Source organism: Atheta coriaria, unplaced genomic scaffold (assembly GCF_025399875.1).
Source record: "Atheta coriaria isolate IRGN ID8LTWV9N9 unplaced genomic scaffold, Caltech_Dcor_3.1 hic_scaffold_4_pilon, whole genome shotgun sequence".
Lineage (NCBI taxonomy): Eukaryota > Metazoa > Arthropoda > Insecta > Coleoptera > Staphylinidae > Dalotia > Dalotia coriaria.
Genome location: NW_027045446.1, coordinates 6099549 through 6118188, shown reverse-complemented (window position 1 = coordinate 6118188; position 18640 = coordinate 6099549). Strand labels below are relative to the sequence as shown.

The 18640-nt window shown below is 42.9% G+C and overlaps 6 protein-coding genes across 8 annotated transcripts; 2 read left to right on the top strand and 4 right to left on the bottom strand.

Moving 5' to 3' along the window:
• Positions 1 to 1432: 1432 nt before the first annotated feature.
• On the bottom strand, positions 1433 to 3914 carry LOC135790069 (alanine--glyoxylate aminotransferase 2-like). The gene is made up of 6 exons (XM_065300112.1): positions 3730 to 3914; positions 3541 to 3659; positions 3247 to 3481; positions 2597 to 2690; positions 2118 to 2531; positions 1433 to 2050 (listed from the first exon to the last, which is right to left on the bottom strand). The coding sequence occupies exons 1-6, from the start codon at positions 3780 to 3782 to the stop codon at positions 1538 to 1540; spliced, it is 1428 nt and encodes a 475-aa protein (XP_065156184.1). The 5' UTR covers positions 3783 to 3914; the 3' UTR covers positions 1433 to 1537.
• Positions 3915 to 4954: 1040 nt separating this feature from the next.
• Positions 4955 to 12941, bottom strand: Dora (zinc finger SWIM domain-containing dorado). Its single transcript, XM_065300111.1, has 6 exons — positions 12721 to 12941; positions 12095 to 12482; positions 11338 to 11592; positions 7169 to 11284; positions 6738 to 7062; positions 4955 to 6679 (listed from the first exon to the last, which is right to left on the bottom strand). The coding sequence occupies exons 2-6, from the start codon at positions 12285 to 12287 to the stop codon at positions 6613 to 6615; spliced, it is 4956 nt and encodes a 1651-aa protein (XP_065156183.1). The 5' UTR covers positions 12288 to 12482; positions 12721 to 12941; the 3' UTR covers positions 4955 to 6612.
• A 307-nt stretch (positions 12942 to 13248) lies between these two features.
• On the top strand, positions 13249 to 14184 carry LOC135791020 (small ribosomal subunit protein uS11). Of its 3 annotated transcripts, none has more exons than XM_065301331.1 (3): positions 13249 to 13349; positions 13564 to 13806; positions 13869 to 14184. In XM_065301331.1, the coding sequence occupies exons 2-3, from the start codon at positions 13570 to 13572 to the stop codon at positions 14085 to 14087; spliced, it is 456 nt and encodes a 151-aa protein (XP_065157403.1). In that variant the 5' UTR covers positions 13249 to 13349; positions 13564 to 13569; the 3' UTR covers positions 14088 to 14184. The 3 variants fall into 3 exon arrangements, with proteins under 3 accessions (XP_065157403.1, XP_065157404.1, XP_065157405.1); XM_065301332.1 differs by having other exon boundaries at positions 13250 to 13345; XM_065301333.1 differs by having other exon boundaries at positions 13344 to 13450.
• Position 14185: 1 nt separating this feature from the next.
• On the bottom strand, positions 14186 to 14844 carry LOC135790846 (2-oxoisovalerate dehydrogenase subunit alpha, mitochondrial-like). Its single transcript, XM_065301129.1, has 3 exons — positions 14783 to 14844; positions 14365 to 14631; positions 14186 to 14307 (listed from the first exon to the last, which is right to left on the bottom strand). The coding sequence occupies exons 1-3, from the start codon at positions 14842 to 14844 to the stop codon at positions 14232 to 14234; spliced, it is 405 nt and encodes a 134-aa protein (XP_065157201.1). The 3' UTR covers positions 14186 to 14231.
• On the top strand, positions 14786 to 15517 carry Blos3 (Biogenesis of lysosome-related organelles complex 1, subunit 3). Its single transcript, XM_065301330.1, has 3 exons — positions 14786 to 14941; positions 15002 to 15173; positions 15232 to 15517. Exons 1-3 carry the CDS (start codon positions 14858 to 14860, stop codon positions 15468 to 15470), a joined length of 495 nt encoding a protein of 164 aa, XP_065157402.1. The 5' UTR covers positions 14786 to 14857; the 3' UTR covers positions 15471 to 15517.
• On the bottom strand, positions 15499 to 18597 carry LOC135790845 (cytadherence high molecular weight protein 2-like). The gene is made up of 2 exons (XM_065301127.1): positions 18359 to 18597; positions 15499 to 18298 (listed from the first exon to the last, which is right to left on the bottom strand). The coding sequence occupies exons 1-2, from the start codon at positions 18595 to 18597 to the stop codon at positions 15499 to 15501; spliced, it is 3039 nt and encodes a 1012-aa protein (XP_065157199.1).
• Between the last annotated feature and the right edge of the window lie 43 nt (positions 18598 to 18640).

The following is an 18640-nucleotide window of genomic DNA, read 5'->3' as shown; positions in this document are numbered from 1 at the left end:
CGCAAACTTTCGTCACAAATTACAATTTAATAGTCGATTGATGACTTAATATAATGCAAATTTGGATAGTGGAAGACCGAACAAACAATCCGAGTCGCGTGAAGTACGTCTGAATCAACCAGAAACCGGCACGAAACTGGCCGCAATCCGTGAATGCCGTAGCCGAGCAAGCAACGACGCGATAGTTTATGATAAGAAAGCAAGAGGTGCGCAAAGCCGGCGCGTCGACTGCCCGAGACCTTGTGCGCGAATTGCATTCAGCACGTTATCTGCGATCAAAACAAAACTAAGATGCGGCAACGTGCGGCGTGAGGGGATCGCATGCGTTGCATTCCATGCGGCGAATGCGATAAGAAAGTGAAAGTTGTGTTCAAAACAAACACAATTCTCGTGTCGAATGCTCGCGCTTCTTGATAGCTATAGAAATAAACAATACATGTCTATTTTATGATTTTTAGTTCATGCTAGTGTCATCTATAAATGATACAGGTAAAAGTCTCACAATTTAGATTTAGTAATAAAATTAATGATAAATTAACACTCGATTTATGTAATTCTAAACTGAACTAAACTGAAATCTAGGTACACCGCAAACACATTCTATAAACAATGAAGTTATTTTACTTACACGTCTATCGAACACGCTAAATCGACAGCAAATTGGTAGATCCTGAAAAAAAGGGAAACAAAACATTAGTTACAGCATTTCATGACATGGTGAAATGAATCTGAGTTCCGTCAGAATCCAGTTTTGAATTAAAAATCCTGTTAATCGTATAATAATGATAGGAATGACAATATTTACCTAGAAGCAGATTAGTCCATGCTCCTCTATTGATGACACAAATGTTTTGCACAGTCAATTAATTATTAGCGTTCACAAAATGTCGCCGGCCGTCGGTCGACGCCAACGGACACAACACGTAAATAAATTAAACGCAAAAATTTAGAACCACGAAGATTACACACGTGATTAATAACTAGTAGAAAACCGAACACGTCTATTAACACTAATTATTACCGGTGTTGAACCAAATATAACGCGATGAACCGAACTAACATCAAAGAATTACACACGCTGAAACTGTGGAATGTTTGCTCGTCGTTATCGCATCGATGCAACAAAATAAAATGCAATCGTTGCAATATTTCAGAGTTGAATCTGCATCGACGCGCCATCTGATGACACTTTATGGTACCTCAAGTACATACAAAGTGTTTCAAACGCATGTGAGTCAGTGCGGAATTCTCTATGAGGTAGTGAGTGGTCACGCACTTAAATGGCGGTGTCCGTGTGACACACGTACACGAAAGTATGTATGCACCACACAGTATAAATGAATAGCAATTTAATGCATAAATGCAGTGATTCAAACCTAGATGAGGCGTGATGTTGAAATTTCAAATTCAGTTTTCTGTATCAACCACACGGTTCAAAAGATATTATTGATATAATGATGTTTATATAATAAATAAAATGTAATAAAAAGGTAACATTTTCATAGAAAATATCTTAATATGTGATTTTACTAAATAATTAAATGGATTTAATGATAGCTTCCTTGCTGATGGTGGTCGGCTTAATGCGCGCTTCTTTACTGCAGCTGTCGGTTCGTACCCTTGAGACATTGTGTTGCGCCATTAATACGCTGAACTCTGGATGTTCCTTGACTTCCTTGAATATGCGATCCAATGTGACAAACACTTCGTCAGCGTTGTCTTTGGTGAAAATCATCGGCGGCTTCATTTTCAATACGTTATTGAAAGGTCCATCGACTGACATCAAAATACGGGATTTCTTAAGCTGTCGAGTGATATATTGCGCAATTTTAGTCGCAGGTTCCTTCGTTTCTCTATTGAGAACCAGCTCAAGACCCACAAAAAGACCCACACCGCGAACATCACCAATGAGAGGGTATTTCTTCATTAGCGCATGACAATGATCCAAAAGGTACTCGCCCACAACCAGGGCATTTTCTCGAAGGTTTTCTGTTTCAATTACGTCCATTACCGCGTTGGCGATGGCGCAACTCACTGGATTGCCACCATACTAGAAAGAATCAATTGAAATTTAAGTATTAATATATTCCTGATTGTTGACTGTGGTTGTTACTTACAGTGTTGAAGTACTCAACTCCAGTACGCGTAAAACTGTCTGCGATTTCTTTGCGCACGACCACAGCAGCGATAGGATGCCCATTTCCCATCGGTTTTCCAATTGTGACAATATCAGGAACAACTCCTTGCAGCTGGAAGGCCCAGTAGTGTTTACCAACACGACCGAAGCCAGTCTGGACCTCGTCAGCAATACAGATACCACCGGCATTTCTCACATGCTCATAAACACCCTGCAGATACCCAGGCGGCAGGAGAACCTGCCCGCCGCAGCTGAGCATGCTCTCTGCGATGAAGGCGCTCACGTTGCCGGCATTCTTCCTGCACATGTCGCCAATCTCGTCCACGTACCCAGCCGTTGGGTTGTCCACTTCACCAGCGCGGAAAATCCCACGATACACGTCCGGAATTGACGCCTGAAGACAATAATCAAACTCAAAATGAAGAAATCAACTCTCTGTATGTTATTTATTATACTAACCAGATGAACATGCTCCTTTTTGCCGACTCCACCAGGCAGATTGAACTTGTAGTGGGAGATGTCAATGAGCGATGTCAAGTGGCCGTGGTAAGCGCTAAAAAAACGATAAGTAGTGGCACATGTTGTACATCATCTCGCCGCGGATGGAATCATTCTTCTTAGACACATTATAAATTTACAACGGCACAATGATACGGAAAGCATAAATAATGGGGGCAGTTGGAGTTAGAGGGGCATTATCACTGACTCGAAACTCTGAAAAAATGATGATGCAGCACATTCTATGATGAACTTCGTCGCTTCCTGGTTCCAGCTGCCATCGATTGTATTTTTCCTGCATTGGTCGCATCCTTGACGTGCTCGCCCTTCTTCCTGTCGTCGAAGCCTGCTGTTCGTTCGCACATTGTATGCGTTTAGATAATATTTTCATGTTAAGAATGATATTCTGACATGTTTGAACGTTCAGCAGACTCGACCATCCGTCCTGCAGTGTACATTGCGTACAATGCTGTAAAAGATAAATGAAAATTCTCGCATTAGTCAAATGGTTTGCACAGCGTGAACACGAAGAGTGGTCTCGTGGACTCATCGTCTCGAGCGTCTGAAAGCAAACCGCCAAAAGCCAAACCAAAGTGTAATAAAAGACTTACTGTTCGAGCGTGATAACATCCTTATTTCCAGTGTGGATCTGCGCCAGGCGAAGAGCTAAATCATTGGCTTCCGAACCAGAGTTGACAAAATAGCAGACTGAAAGTTCTTCTGGCATTGTGGAGATGAGTTTCTGCGCGCATAGCACGATGTTATCATGCAGGAAACGATTGTTTGTGTTGAGGATGGTCATTTGGTCGACACCAGCCTTCACTACTTTCGGGTGACAATGACCAACTATTCAGAAAATATAGATTATGATTATATTAATAATTATATGTTGTAGTATAACTCACCATGGGCAACATTATTCATTGTGTCCAGATACGCTTCGTTGTTTTCATCGTACAAGTATTGTGCTTGACCACGAACAATCTTCAGGGGGTCCTCGCGGAAGAACAGCTGGCAGGATTGCCTAACACGAAAAAAGAAACAAATCAATATTAGTATCAACATATAATATTTACAAGGATGTCAATAATTACCCGATGTGTTTGTTTCGCAAAGAGATCGTTTCGTGTTTGCTGATCGCTTCCATTGTGTTCTATTACTATTCGTTGGATTTAGGAGGTTTGGCGGTCGTGATAAGACTGATTGGTCGAAATGCTTGCCGCAGTGGTTTTATAGCCGCCGACGAAATAGGGGGCCAACGTCCTCGCCGCTAGACGCACACTCTCACAGGACAAAATGGCGGGGAGAAAGTGCGCGCGCGTGCATTCGGGCCCAAATTTAATTACAGCAATGATCTATCCTTTATTTGTGTGCTTGCCAGCCTGGCAACAGTCACATCAACTGTTTTTACCTATGAATGACATGTTTATACTTCAGAAACATCAAAAAACCGCCGTAAACTTGTTTTAATCAAGTTGCAACAACGGACATCTCGTGTGCGTGCGTTTGTTTTGCACTCGCTGCGATTAATGACGAAATACTCAAAAATTGCTGACATGAGTGTACGCTTCAAATTATTATTATTGCGCAATTGCGACGCTTCGAATCGTCGTGGTGTTGGCTTATCAACACTTGCGGATCACGCGACCATCGAGCGCAACTCGCGTGCTGCGAGAACAATACCGCTTTATCTCTATTGACACATGGCGATTGTAGTAATAAATAATGACGCAAACTGTGGACCTGTGATCATAATAACAATTTCCGCTCGTGCTTCTTGTTTGCCCTTTAATTACCTACACGTGCGCCGCCATGACACCGCGTCGCTTGAACTCAAATATTTGCGCGCATTTTTGTTATGTTTCAACAAGCTGCAGACATCGCGAGACGCTAAAAATAAACGCGACGATTGCGAATTGAATTAAATAACCGTTAGCAACATATTGTAACATCAGATTTGTAACCGTAGCAACCGAATTAAACGTTTAATCAACTTGTTTGCGGTCGGGCGGCGAAATTGTTGATTTAAACCAATAAAGGTGAACAAGCGACGCCATGCACCTTTATTATTTCATACCACTTGACTCGGTTGCATAGAATTTAAATAATCACACGAGACTGTCACATGACAACCCAAATGATAACAACTCGATTATTGCACTAGTAACACGCTAATCATACGGATAATTTCATGATAACCTTTGTATGGGAAAAATGTCGCTTGTAATCGTGTCGATTCACATTTTAGCAAATGATGCTGGTGCATATCTAATCGTAGTCCAAAAATAACAGCATTTCACAATTTCACAATCAGCGATATTAATATTTAAGTTTCTGTTCTTTATTCATGCTTACGTCTAAAATGTTTATAATTAATTAGTGTAAATAATGAAAGTATCATGATCTCGCCTGATAGATTACGTCTCTGCCGAATATTTAGTAATTACATCGATATTATAATATGTATAGTGAATTACATGATATCAACACTTAGTTATTCGAGTACTAATTAGCCATGTAATATTTAAATATGATACATAGATGAGAATCGCGCGCAATCAATATCAATACGGATAGTAGATAAATAGATAAATCGTTAGACAGATATAGATATTTAGATATATAGATGTACATCATACATAAATATAATTAATAATATTATCAGGCACTGAATTTACTTTCTTCATTTTCTTCTTCTTCGACTTTACTTAGCTATGTGTGGGTGTGGGTCGTCACACGCCGGCGCGACATTCGTTCGAATACGTGAGGTAAATGTGTGTGTGTGAGAGACGTGTAAAAAAAATATTGCTGTTGTCGGGTTTTTGTGCTCGTATTGCTCGATTTGATTCTTCACACTTGTACACAATTCACGATATGTTGCGCTGAGGGAAGGAGAATGGACAACACCGAGTCGAATGTAAAATTACTCATTATTGTGATGTCAAAAATACAGTATAGAACGTAAAAAATCATAATCAAAATAAACGTAAATTAAGATAAAGTAGAACCGGCGGTGTCATATGTTTCTTCTTCTGTGTCTCTATATTACGATTATTTCAAATGAATACAATAGAACACAACAAACATATAATCACACACGTGACTCTGTCAGCCCTTGTTTCTCTCAACGATTATATTTACACTGTGTGTGTGTGTGTGTGTGTGTGGGTTTTATTAAATCGGATGTATGTGGGTGTGGTGTGTTATCGTTATGAGATCAATTTATAGATTGGCTTTACTGTGTGTAACCGAGACGTAATTAATTGGCACGGAAATAATTTCAATGATTTACTGGTGTGCATTTCCTCTTCGTCAATCCGCAACGTTTTACGCATTTGTCAAACAATGCATAAATGATAATGCTATATAAAAAATATCAATAAACTATGCAGTAATGAAATCGTTGATATATAATATATATGTATGTATATGTATGTCATTCGCTCGAGAACACATTCACACTATAAATTTATCTTACGCACGCACGCATGGTCAAGTCTTTCGTTCGTGTTGTTTGTTTGGAACAAATCATATTAATAATCATAATAATAATAATAATAATCAAACAGTCAACTGAATTGCCTTACAACAAATTATCACTAATCAAATAAATCAATTAATTATGCGTTTCATATATATATATATATGCGCAAGCAAACGAAAATCGATTGGACGTTGGAATAAATATTTCAGAGACGCGATGAGAATGTCGGGGTGAATGAAGGCAGAGAGACCTGAGCACTTAAAACGACACTGTGTTCAATCTTCATCACCGGTGGTGGGGCGGGCGATCAACTGAGATCCGAATGCTGCGGTTGCCAGTGCTGTTCGTAGACCATGGCCGCCATGATGGGCGGCGGTGGTGCGGGCACCGCTGCTGCGCTGGGCACAACCACTCCGCTCTCGGGGGCGGCTGGTGTTGATCCGTCAGCGGGCGTTACCACTTCCAACGGCGTCGCCCTCACCTCGGGCCGCTGTCATTTGGGGTTCGCCTGCAGGGCGGTATTGATTTGCGTCCAGAGATCTTTCTTACATGACTTGGACCTACAAACACCAGAAACACAATCAAAACCTTTTTATTCTTCTTCTTACTTTCACTCACCGTTTGATCGACTGCAGCCATTCTTTAAATTGCGTACTGCCATCTTGTGTAATCTGAAAAGCAGCCCTTGCAGCCAGTACGATACTGACAAAGTCTTCATAGTCTGCAGGCGTGAGATGATAGAGCTTCTGGTGCATGCATTGAATATACATCTGCTGACACTTTTGCACCAGTGGTGTAAGCGCAGTGCGCATTACCAGCGCCGGATTGTTGCGTCCCAGATTGCCTAAATACTGCGCCGCCTCCATTGCAACGTCGTGTAAAACAAACGGCGACACGATCGAATTTACGGCCGACACGCAAAACTGATGCAGATACTGCGTACCTATCGAGCGTTCACGCAACAAATAGAAAAACAATGAGTAAGACATTTTATTGACACAGAATACGAAAGAAGTACGAGATGAAGAGAAATGAGCGCAGGGCTATACCTAAATGTTTGGAGATTCTCAGCAGCCATTTCACGTCCTCGCCATAGGGTGGATTCCGTGCATATTTCGCCTGGGGGCGGTCGTCATGCACGCGCCGCGCGAGTGTCTCCATCGCCAGCATTCCAACGCGATAGGCGGCGAGTAAATAACGCAATTGCGGTTGCGTCAACTGCTGCTGGCGATGTTGTGGCGGTCGTTGTTGAACAGGCATTGCTCCACTCGGTGCCAACGCATACATATGTCCCGCACGTGGCGGTTGCGGAGCGACTGTCACCGGCGCCCCGTAGTACTGATGCATGGGTGGCGGCATTCCACCATATGCAGGCGGTGGCTGCTGATACTGAGGTTGTGGTGGCGTGGGATACTGCGGTGGTTGTTGTGGATACCCTTGCTGGAACTGAGCTTGCGGTGCAGGCGGGTACGGCCCCGGGGGCGGATTGCCATTGGATGAATGCGGCGGTGGTGGCGCTGGGTACGTCTGGAATTGTGGTGGAGGCGCCGGTAAGTACATTTGCATATGGGGAGGGTGTATAGGGCCCCCGTAACTTAGATGCGGATGTACGGTGAAGCCGTACGCGTAGGGTACGTATTGCGGCGGAGCCGTCGTCACCACCACCGGAGGCGGCTGCGGCATCTCTGGTGGAGTCTCAATCAACGCCACCAGCGCGCCATGTGGGTCCAGGAGCGGATCGTGTGGCTCACTGTCAATAATCTGCTCCCCGCCGGGTGTATGTCTAAGGTACAACTCGTACCAATAACGGGCCACCTGGAACAGCACTTCTGGATACACCCCGCCGCCTTTAGCCGCCGTCTCAACTGTAAGACAAGCGTGTTCGAGCATTAGGTCACTCTGTTCTTTACACTGCAGAATCGCACGGCTAATCTCCTGCGGGTTGAGGGCGTGCGCATGTGGTAAACAACTCAGAGCCAACTCTGCAGCGGCACGAACCATATTTGGATCACAACCACGTGAAGCACGATCTGCGATGCTCACTGCTTCCGGCGGTGTTAAATGCCCCTCCCAAGTCTCAATCAAGAATGAAATGGCCGCTGCGCCTATTTCCATGGCCTGTCCAGTGATCCAAGAGACATGAGATGAGTAAGTCCTGCTCAACCAATTGGGACTCACGCAGTTATGCAATCCCAATGCATACAAACCCAATTGGAATGCGCACATGTGCAGAGCCCGATGATGATTCTGACTGGTACTCGGTTGAGTAAACAGTGACGTACTGCTAGAACCACCTGCTTTAATCAGAACCGTCTTGGCTAATTCAAACATAAAATGCGCGCTTGCCTCGGACGGCTGATTCGGGATCGATGGATACGCCCGCTTTCCTTTGTATCGCCCCTCTTTTGTTCGTGTAGTAGTAGTTGCAGGTATGCCACTTGAACCTGCTCCAGAACTAGTCGACGGTCCAAGATTTAAACTACCCATGGTTTGATCAATTTCTGCACTTGTAGAACTATGCGGGCGGCTGCCATTGCCCATATCCGGCATCATTTCCGGCTGGGGCATAAATGGACTCATCACTTTTTCGTGCTCCTCGCGTTTCAGATTCGAGAATTGGCTCTTCACAGGCGGATTGCTTGAGTAATACGAGGATAAAATAGGCGTCTTGAGCAGTTGGTGAATTTCTCTATCCAGCAGTCGGTCCATGATCCTTGCCACCTTCCAGCATACATCCTTATAGAATACCAGTAGTGTTATGGCCAAATCACTGCGTTGTCGGCGCGTGCCTTCACACAACAACGGATGATCAGCTTCGGAAACGTTTGCTTTTAACCCAAGCGCAGCTACGGCCGCTTCAAACCCGAGCATTTCATCAGTTGGCAGGCGTCCATTCTGCGGACGAGCTCGTTCACGCCCCACGAGATTAGGCATTGCCAGCGCGTCAAATATGAAACTCGCCAACATAATCGGCAGCATTGCTTCGCCACGCGACTTGAGCGTGCCCTCCTTGAGCAACTCGGCGCGCTCGCGTAAATTCTGCAACTCGCGATGCCCCAGCGGGATCTTCTTCAGTAGGCTTACAAGATCTGACTCCTGATTGGCCAGTTTTACTTCCAAAGGCTTCGTGGATGCTGGCGGGCGTGCCATCTCCAGCCCAAACATACCTACACGGAATGCAAGATGCGAATGTTCGGAATTCTCCGCGAGGACTGAGCAAAGAAAAGCGCACTTTGCCAGCGTGGCTGATGCCAGGCAGCTGAGCTGATGTGTGGCCGGATTCACCTGCTGTTTCTTGCCCTTGCGTTTCGGAATGGGCGGAATGTCAATCATCAAATCAGGCGGATTCGCGAGCAGTTCCTCGGCGAGTTGTACAGCGAGCATGCACGCCTCACGATTGTGACCATGTGCATGAAGACCTTCCGCGCGTGCAAACAATACATCCCAGGGATCATCCGATCGACGCAGATTAGCAAACACATTTGATCTGCTATCCTCTTCCACCTTAGCTGTTTTACCATTCGCTTCAGGAACGTTTTCCTTCGCGTTAAAGAAATACACATTGTATTCATCACCACTAGCAGCTGATTGTTGATCCGATGAAGATTCATCTTTACTTTCCCGACGTTCTCCGCCAGCGCTGTTTTCTTTCGTTGCCGGTTTTCGTTTATCATCGCTATCGCTGGTGGATGCTTGCGCAGAGGCATTATTCGAGTCCATGTTACTGCTACTGCTGCTGGATGAGTCGCTGACGGCTTCCTGCGGATCGTAAACGTACACGGGCGGTGGCAACATTACGATTTCATCGTCATTCTCGCAGAAACCTTCGCTACTCACACTTGAGCGGTTACCATCACGTCTTTCCTGAAAGACAACTCCATGCGCATCATGTTGTACAGCTACAATGTCCCAATTCAAGCGGGTTACACGATGATGACGCTGAGAATGTGTTGAAATATGCTCGCAATTTAACACCGCTTTACTAGAGTTCACCTGCGGGACTTTATTCTCACCGCTAGCGCCATTCTCGGCTGAATGTTTGAAGCAGGTGAATGGACAATGATACATGGGATTGGTATCCTGAGTGTAGGTGATACCCGGCATAGGGTAATCCTCCCAGTCTAGATAGCACGCTTCGATGGCCGGTTTGAAACCAGTGAATACTTCGAGGTCAAGTTTGAGGCCGCCGTTCTTATTGCTGTTGTTGTTACTGCTACCACTGCGGCATTTCGCCACTTTTTCAGTGACCTTCAAATGCCACGTGGTGAATTGATGGTGTAACATGTCGCGTTCCTGAGGAGCAAGGCCAGGATTCAAAGCGGCCAAACGCCACAAGACAACAACTTCATCACAAAGAGATGAACAAGCATGTTGGGACGCATTCGTATTACTATTGACGTTGTTATGCTTCCCGCCGCCTCCACCACCTCCGCAGCCATACCCCGAGCTGCCAATCAACAGCGCCACTTTCGTGTTAAACCACCATACCAAAATCTGCTCGCATGCCATGCATTCATCCGTGATTATCTCGAGCAAGGGAATTGCATTGCGATCATTACGCTTGAACATTTCACGAACAATACTCAAGAGATTCCACATTCCTTCTGGTTCTCTGCCGCGCAACGGACGTAATAATGAAGTCCATTCCTGAGCCGCGGGTGGTGCTGTTGTGCTGAGATAGTTGACATCGCTGAAGACAATCGGCGCAGGCACGCAGAACTTGATAAGAATCTTTTTAATATTGCCATGCAGAGCTTTGTTGTCGAGATACCAAGAGGTTTGATCGGTGGCAGACGCGCCAGCGGTGGGATCCGGTGCGCCGCATACTGAATTAATCGCCGAAGGTTGACTGCCCAGTAATTCATCGAGAATACGCTGTGCGGTTGGTAATATCTGCTGGGGCAATTCGCTGATCAAATACTGGGCGAATTTCTGCAGCTGATCACGGTGTAAACGCGACAGGGACTCTGAAACAGGTGCTCGGAGAGTAACCAGCTGTGGCCAGTGGATTCTGGTGAGACAAACAGCCACCACGTGCGAACACCAGTAAGCCTGTGAGGAGCAAGTGCATAGGCAGGACGAAATACGTCGCCGATCGAAGGTTACGGCTACTTTCTGGGCCGGAAGGCGTGGATTCTGTTGAACACTCGCAGATAAATGAAAACCTACACAAAATAATTATGTATAATCATATTTATTGCAATTATTTACCAAATACCTATTTGTAAAGGATCCTTGACGCAGTGATTCCGATGATGGACTTCCCCTCGGCTGAATTCCTCAGCTGAGCCATTCGCCAGGCAGGAATACAGGCGGATATCCTCCTCGTTGTCGGGAAAACTCCAATAGGCGATGCGTAATTGAAGTTGTTCCGGCACCGGCGGGTAGAAATGCTCCACCAGTTCGAAGGGAATGTGCGAGGCGACACACTTCGCCGCTAGTTCCGTCAACGACGGTACCGCACTTTTATCGGCTGCAAGATAAACAAATAAACGATACAGATACATTTCCATTTTGTCATCGGATACGTGTGTATGTATTACTTGTCAAAAAACAATAAACAAAAGCAAAACACACGTCGGATCAAATTGCAAAGAGAATAAAAAAAAACAAGAAAAAGAGAGATGGTTGTTTGATGGTGAGGTCGTTGGCTTGCAGCCCGCGGCGGTGTCTGCCCGAGTGGTGACCGCAAGTTACAACTCACAACTGACTTCTTCTCCTGTTGTTAAAAATGAAAATCTGGTGGGAGAGTTTTCTCTTGTCTCGACGGCCCTGGAGAGTGGTGAGACAGCTGTAAGGTGCTTTTATGATCACCTGCACTAACGACCAATGGGACGCTCGGATAGAGAACAAAGAAAACGGTCAAGAAGTGCAGCACCGGAAGACTTCGGCCTTGAAAAACCCGTCGTCAGCTGTTGGCCTCTACACAACTACATTGAAAAAATATTCAATTATTGAATGAAAGTGCAACTCACCTTCGGCTGTTGAGCGACTGCACTTGCTCGCTGAATTACTGTAGCTGTAGGTGCCGCCGTTGCTCTGCCGCTTCCATCCGCGCCAGTTATTGCAGACACTTTCCGGTTCCGATGTCCAGCTGCACAGCGAATCCTCCTCGAAACGGTCAGAGTCCTCGAAGCTGAAGCGATCCCCGTCCTCCCATTCGATCATTGCGGAAGCGTGGTCGGCGGCACCACCACCACCGCCGCCTCCGCCCCCATTGCCGCCGCTGCCACTGGCGCCCGCCACTGCTTACCGTTGTGCGGCCTCCACTCCAAGAAACAAATCACCTCCGCCTCTCTGCCGCCTCCTCTTCGTCGCCGCCGCGATCAGACACCTGAACACATGCCGTCGCACACTCTCGACCTGCGCACACAACACACACACACACTCAATCAGTTCATTAGCAACAAATTGCCGAGGCAAACAAAGAACTAGACACTTTTTGGGTAGTATTCACCCGCACCGACCCCAGCGCACGTAATATTCTACTGATTCCAATTGAATCCCATAGAGTTGATTTTCCAGCGCTCGTCTGCACCTACCCAGCAGACGAGTTGCTACCGCAGCCAAGCGGCGACATTTTTTACTCGAAACTACTTACGTTCTAGGCCCAACAGTGTCGAGATTCACTCGAACGGGGCGTATGATTTTCGGCTAACTGGACGTGAGAGGATCGACGGTTCCGTCGCGAGCACTGACCGCATCCACCCGTCTGTCTATCGCTGCTCGTCGACGACCTCCCCCATCAACAACAACAAATATGGCGAGCGGATCGCAGTCCACTGGCCTGCGCTGCGCTGGCGGCGCTTACGGCTGCCCTCTTGCTAGGCAACACTCACACACACACACCCACACGTACGGTAGCAATCATGGTAGCTACTGTGGCGAGTAGTCTAAGCAATTGTAGTACGGACATTTGCCTACAGGTGCTGCCTCACCACAACGTTGTTTTACAGAGTAATTTAAATTTCTAGATAACTTTGACGCAAAAATAAATAAATCTAGGCAAATACACTGATATATTATTTAAGATTTAAAATTAAACTTAAACAAATCTGTTTAACATTTTGCAAAATGTATTTATATCTGCGTTAAAGAATCGACTTGCGACCCAACAGCGACGGAAAAATGACTTTTACTGCGCTTCTGCGCATGCGCAACTTCTCTTCGATTCCCTCTGCACACGCAGCGCCCTCTTCTCCCTATACGCTGTTCCGAAACACAACGTAGGTACGAGTAAAATCTAATACTTTTAATAAATAAACAGAAAATATTCTTTAATCTGTACATGGTTTAAATCTGCATTAATTGTGCGACGTATTGCTGCAATAGTGAGTTTCTCGAACGTCGGATGTCGAAAATACTTGCGGATTTATTCATGTTGTTTTTGTGTGGTTATGAGTGCCAGTGCCTCAATGATGGTTAATGTATTGTATTCTTTAAGGTAAATATGGCTCCTCGTAAAGGAAAAACACAAAAGGAAGAAGTCCAAGTCTCGCTTGGACCCCAAGTTCGTGAGGGTGAAATCGTCTTCGGCGTTGCGCACATCTTCGCCTCTTTCAACGACACATTCGTGCACGTTACTGATCTGTCCGGCCGAGAAACCATCTCCAGAATCACTGGAGGAATGAAAGTTAAAGCTGACAGAGATGAGGCTTCTCCCTATGCCGCTATGTTGGCTGCTCAAGTAAGTTAACATTTGTTATATTACCAAAAACAAGGGTATTTATTATCATTTTTCAATGATAGGATGTAGCTGAAAAGTGCAAGTCCCTGGGAATCACCGCCCTGCACATCAAATTGCGCGCTACCGGAGGCAACAAGACGAAAACGCCAGGACCTGGTGCCCAGAGTGCACTCAGAGCTTTGGCGCGTAGCAACATGAAAATAGGACGCATTGAGGATGTCACGCCGATCCCGTCCGACTCCACTCGCAGGAAGGGCGGACGTCGCGGTCGTCGTCTGTAAACTATTAATTTTGATAAAATTATTATTATTTTGCGTTATGTACAAGTCACAGTGAATAAATCCCACTTGAGTTGGACATAAGCAAAGAAACAAACAACTCAAATATTTACACATATATTTCAAAGTAGTTAAGAAAAACACGAATTATAAACCGTATTCCTTCACAGGGTATTTATCCTTGTGTGCTTCGACGTGTTTTTGCATTTCGGTCATTTGCTCTCTGTAAAAAAGTTATATTTTAATTTTTTATTGATTTATTATGATGTTTGTAACTCACATGAGATGTTTAGGCATTTTTTGATAAACATCTTTAAACATTTCGGACCAATCGGGCTTCGGACGCTTCTCAGCAGCGCCGAATGTGCTCATCACGTTCTTCTTCGCCTCGGCGATCCACGCAGCATTCTTGGAGTCATCCCAGAGGCCTTTTGACTCCATATACATCCGTAGTTTATTAATCGGCGAGTCATATTTGGTCCAGTGCTCAGCCTCCTCTTTGGGGCGGTATGCTGTACTGTCATCTGAAGTAGAATGATGTCCAACACTACAAACATCAAGAATTTTATAAGAAAATACGAAGAAAACTTAGTTGTGTGACCTCCAGTACTCATAAATTGTTAATTTGCGTTCATTTTAGGCCTATTGCCTTATCAAACGTATAACAAACTTTATTAAAAGTTAACTTGTGTTATTACGGTAGGCAACCACACTTACACATGACTGTGTCAATGACTTGGTCTATGATCAGCTGATTCATTGCTAATTCAAACATGAGTATTAAAACATCTATCGTTAGTGGAGAAGCAGCCGAAACAGACAGTGAAGATGATAGCAGCGACATTACCAACGCATTTGTAACTTAATAACTTATAATTTTCGTAAGAAAATAATTTATAATCATTGTTTCTTCACAGACAAAGATGGCCGCTAGTATACCAGGAGAAATTGTAAATGGTGAAGATTCAGAATCAGACACTGATTCAACCCCTAACAAAACACCAAAGATTGTTGATAAACCAGTTGAGACTTCTGCTAATCCACTTCCACCTAAAAAGAAGTTTGATTCTCTTTTACATAAAAAACTATGTAAGTTTTTCCGATGGTTATGTTTCCCTCCTTACACTTATATTGGGTTGTGTTGCAGGTGAAAACAACACAACAGTCTACAAAAACATGAACAATTTCTTCACCAGTCATGCTAATGATGCAAATTTGTCTTTGAATCACACTGACAGGCAGTTGATGAAATCACAACTCACCCTTCAAGCAGCCCTGAACTCTCTTAGACTATTACATACCAACTCAGTAGCAATCAAAAATAAGCTGAGAAACATTGTAGTTGATGATAATTATTTAGATAATTTAGTCATAACAAAAAATTGATATGAATATGCACCAAAATTTAATACCATTACTTCCATTTTGTTGAATTATTCTGTTTAGACCAATTTGGAACTGCTTGTTTTGCTGTGCGGGGAACAGAAGCTGAACGTGGATGACCACGTTTCGAGGAACAACTACCTGCACTTGCACTCAAATCTCTTGAACATTTTTTAGGATTAAGCTGCACTTTGAACGTGTCTCTACCACGACCCATCATCTCCATTGCACGCATCTTCTGCCCCATCAAGCGATCAATCTCTAAATCCTTTGCATTGATGAAAGCCTTGAGTTTACGCGCTCCATCTTCGCCTTGGTAATCATTTACGTCGAATGCGTCAGGACACTGTAGCATCTGCTTCAGTCTGGCAATCTCCATCAGAAGTCCTTGTTTGACTTCTTCTGCGTCTGTTTTGTAAGCGAGGTGCTCTTGTGTATGCACTGCCATTTTATGCGCCATTTTGTCTAGTTGTAGTTTATAATTTGCACATTCGTTTGTAATCTGTGCGAATTCACTTTCTGTATTTGCTTGATTATAAAGCACATCGTTTAATTGACTGCGTAAGGCTTCGTTTTGTTCTTTAGTTTCAGATAAATCTTCTGCGATTCCGATGTCTTGCGCGTGTATAGTCTGCTGTAACAAATTATTTGTACGAATATAGCTCTCAAAATCAGCTTCTACTTTATCTTTAACATCGGTAACTGCTTTTAATTGGATTTGCAAGTCTTCAAGCTCATTTTGTAGACTATTATTGTCTTTTATTATTTTTTCTTTTTGTTCTAATTCAGATTTGAATGTATTTGTCTCAATTTCTAATTTAGAAATTGCATTTTTGAGAATTTCAGCTTCATGACGATATTTTTCGATGTTTTCATCAGTGTGCAACTGCAAATGGCGGAATTGCTCCTTTAAATTATTATATGATGATAAAGTGTTATCTTTTTCAGTAATTGCAGCTTTTAATTGATTATTTTCCGAATTTATCTTTTCAAAATTCATATTTAGTGTTTCCAAAGTATTTATTTGCTTCAGAACATTATCCATCTCCTGTTGCAGCTTACAATTATCTCTTTTGACTTGGTTAAGCTCTACAATGTCTTCTATAGTCAAATCTGTATTGATTCCACAACTTTCACTAGATTTTGATATTGTAGAAGTAAAACTTACAATTTCCGCAAGCAATCTTTGATTTTCATTGTCAACATTACACTTTGCAATCTCTAGATCATAATGTGACTGTAATAAACTCCCATTTACAGATCTATACTGATTCAAACAATTAATAAGTTCTTCATTGTGCGTTAGCAAGTCAGAATGTTTCAGTAATAGTTTTTCATGTTCAATCTGTGATGACCATTTAAATTCTAAAAACTCTTTCATTAAAACCCTCAGATCTTTCTCTAGATTTACTAAAACTTCAAATTTCTCTTCAATTGGAGGTAACTGCGTCTTGTGTTTTAAGCTTACAGTTAATTCCTGACACATACATTTCAATTCCTTTAATTCAGACAATGAGGAATCATCAATGTTGTTTTCTCGCATTAATTCATCATGTGCATGAACAACAATTCTTAATTGTTTAACACCATCACTTAATTGTTTGTTATCCGCGCGTAAGTTATAAATTTCCAGTTGTAACTCCTGAATGGCTTGGTGGTAATGTTCTTGGTTTGAATCTTGGCTAAGTTTTAGACACATTTCTTGTAGTTCTTTCATTGCGATATGATTAAACTGCGCTAAGTGTAATTCCTCTTTTAAATCGATTATTCTCTTTATTAATTCGTCATTTTCAAGGCGTAATAACTGTATCTGATCTGTTATTCCCGCCCAGTTGTAAATTTGTGTGCTGCACGACACCATCATGGGCATTTTAAAACTTTTAAATGTATACACATCTTGGTAGAATTCTAACTCAGTTTGTGTATTTACATTCATTAATTCTACAACAATTCGTGGATATTCACATGTGTGATTCTTTAACTCTTCGATTTCGGTTGTTAACATCTCATTATGCACTTTAACGCGACCATTCTCTTGCATAATCCGCATATATTCTTGCCCTGTCTGCAATGTTACATCTTTACACAGTTGTTTTACTTCATCAATAGCCAAGACACTAGTACGTTCTAACATGCTGCTAATCACGTCTACATTTGTGCGTAAACTAGCGATTTCATTGTCTTTCTGATAAATATACTCAACTAGATGTTGACAAGTTAACATTAATTGTTTCAGATGCTCAAAAAGCTCCTCATTAACATCTACATCTGCTTCTATGCGCTGCAGAGAGCTTTTTAAAATACATATATCATCATAGACTGTGTTTTGGATTAAAATTGATGAATATGTATTAAGTTCACATTGAATACTGCAAGTGTGAAGAGATATCTCTTCAGGGGATGATCCAACGTTCATTGTTGCAGTTACAGCCTGTACTGGTGACGAGGAAACATTGATGGTGATATTTGTTGAAGAATCAACAGTTATGAGATCTGTTTGATGGTTTGCTTCGATCATGAGACACATGTTGTCTTTAACTTCCTCTACATTTTCTACGAGTATAGGAAGTATTTGCACTTTCCTAACAGTTAAATTTTCTGTGTTTGTTGCAAGTTCTTCTACACGCTGAAGAATGGCACACAAGTGATTAGAGGTTACTTCTTGCAACAGTTCAATAATATATTGATTTTTTTCTGTTTGTAATCCTATAATGTTGTTAATTTCGTTGAATTGTTTCATATATTCATGCTGAAAGTCTTCAATACACACCGGAGGTTTTAAATCAACTTGCAATTCCATATTCTGCGTAGATTTCTTTGCTCTTTTCATACTGCAATACATAAGTTGTACCTGTTTATATAAATATTGATCGTTTTAAAGGGATTCTTACGTCGTCCTCACCGATTTCAGAATAATTCTGAGATTCTCCAACTCGTTCTGTGCTTGTTTGTATTCGCAGGAAACTCGTGCGATGTCCTCCAAGGATTTTTTATACATAGTTTCCAATTTCTTAATTTGCTCCTGTTGTAACCGCACGACATGTTCTTTGGTTTTAATCGTCTGACTGGAGTACGATAGCTTACTTTCCAAGTCCCGCACTTGTTCTTCAAGAAGAAAAGATGATTCCATTACAGAAAAAAATGAAGAAAAAATATTTAAAGTAAGACATTTG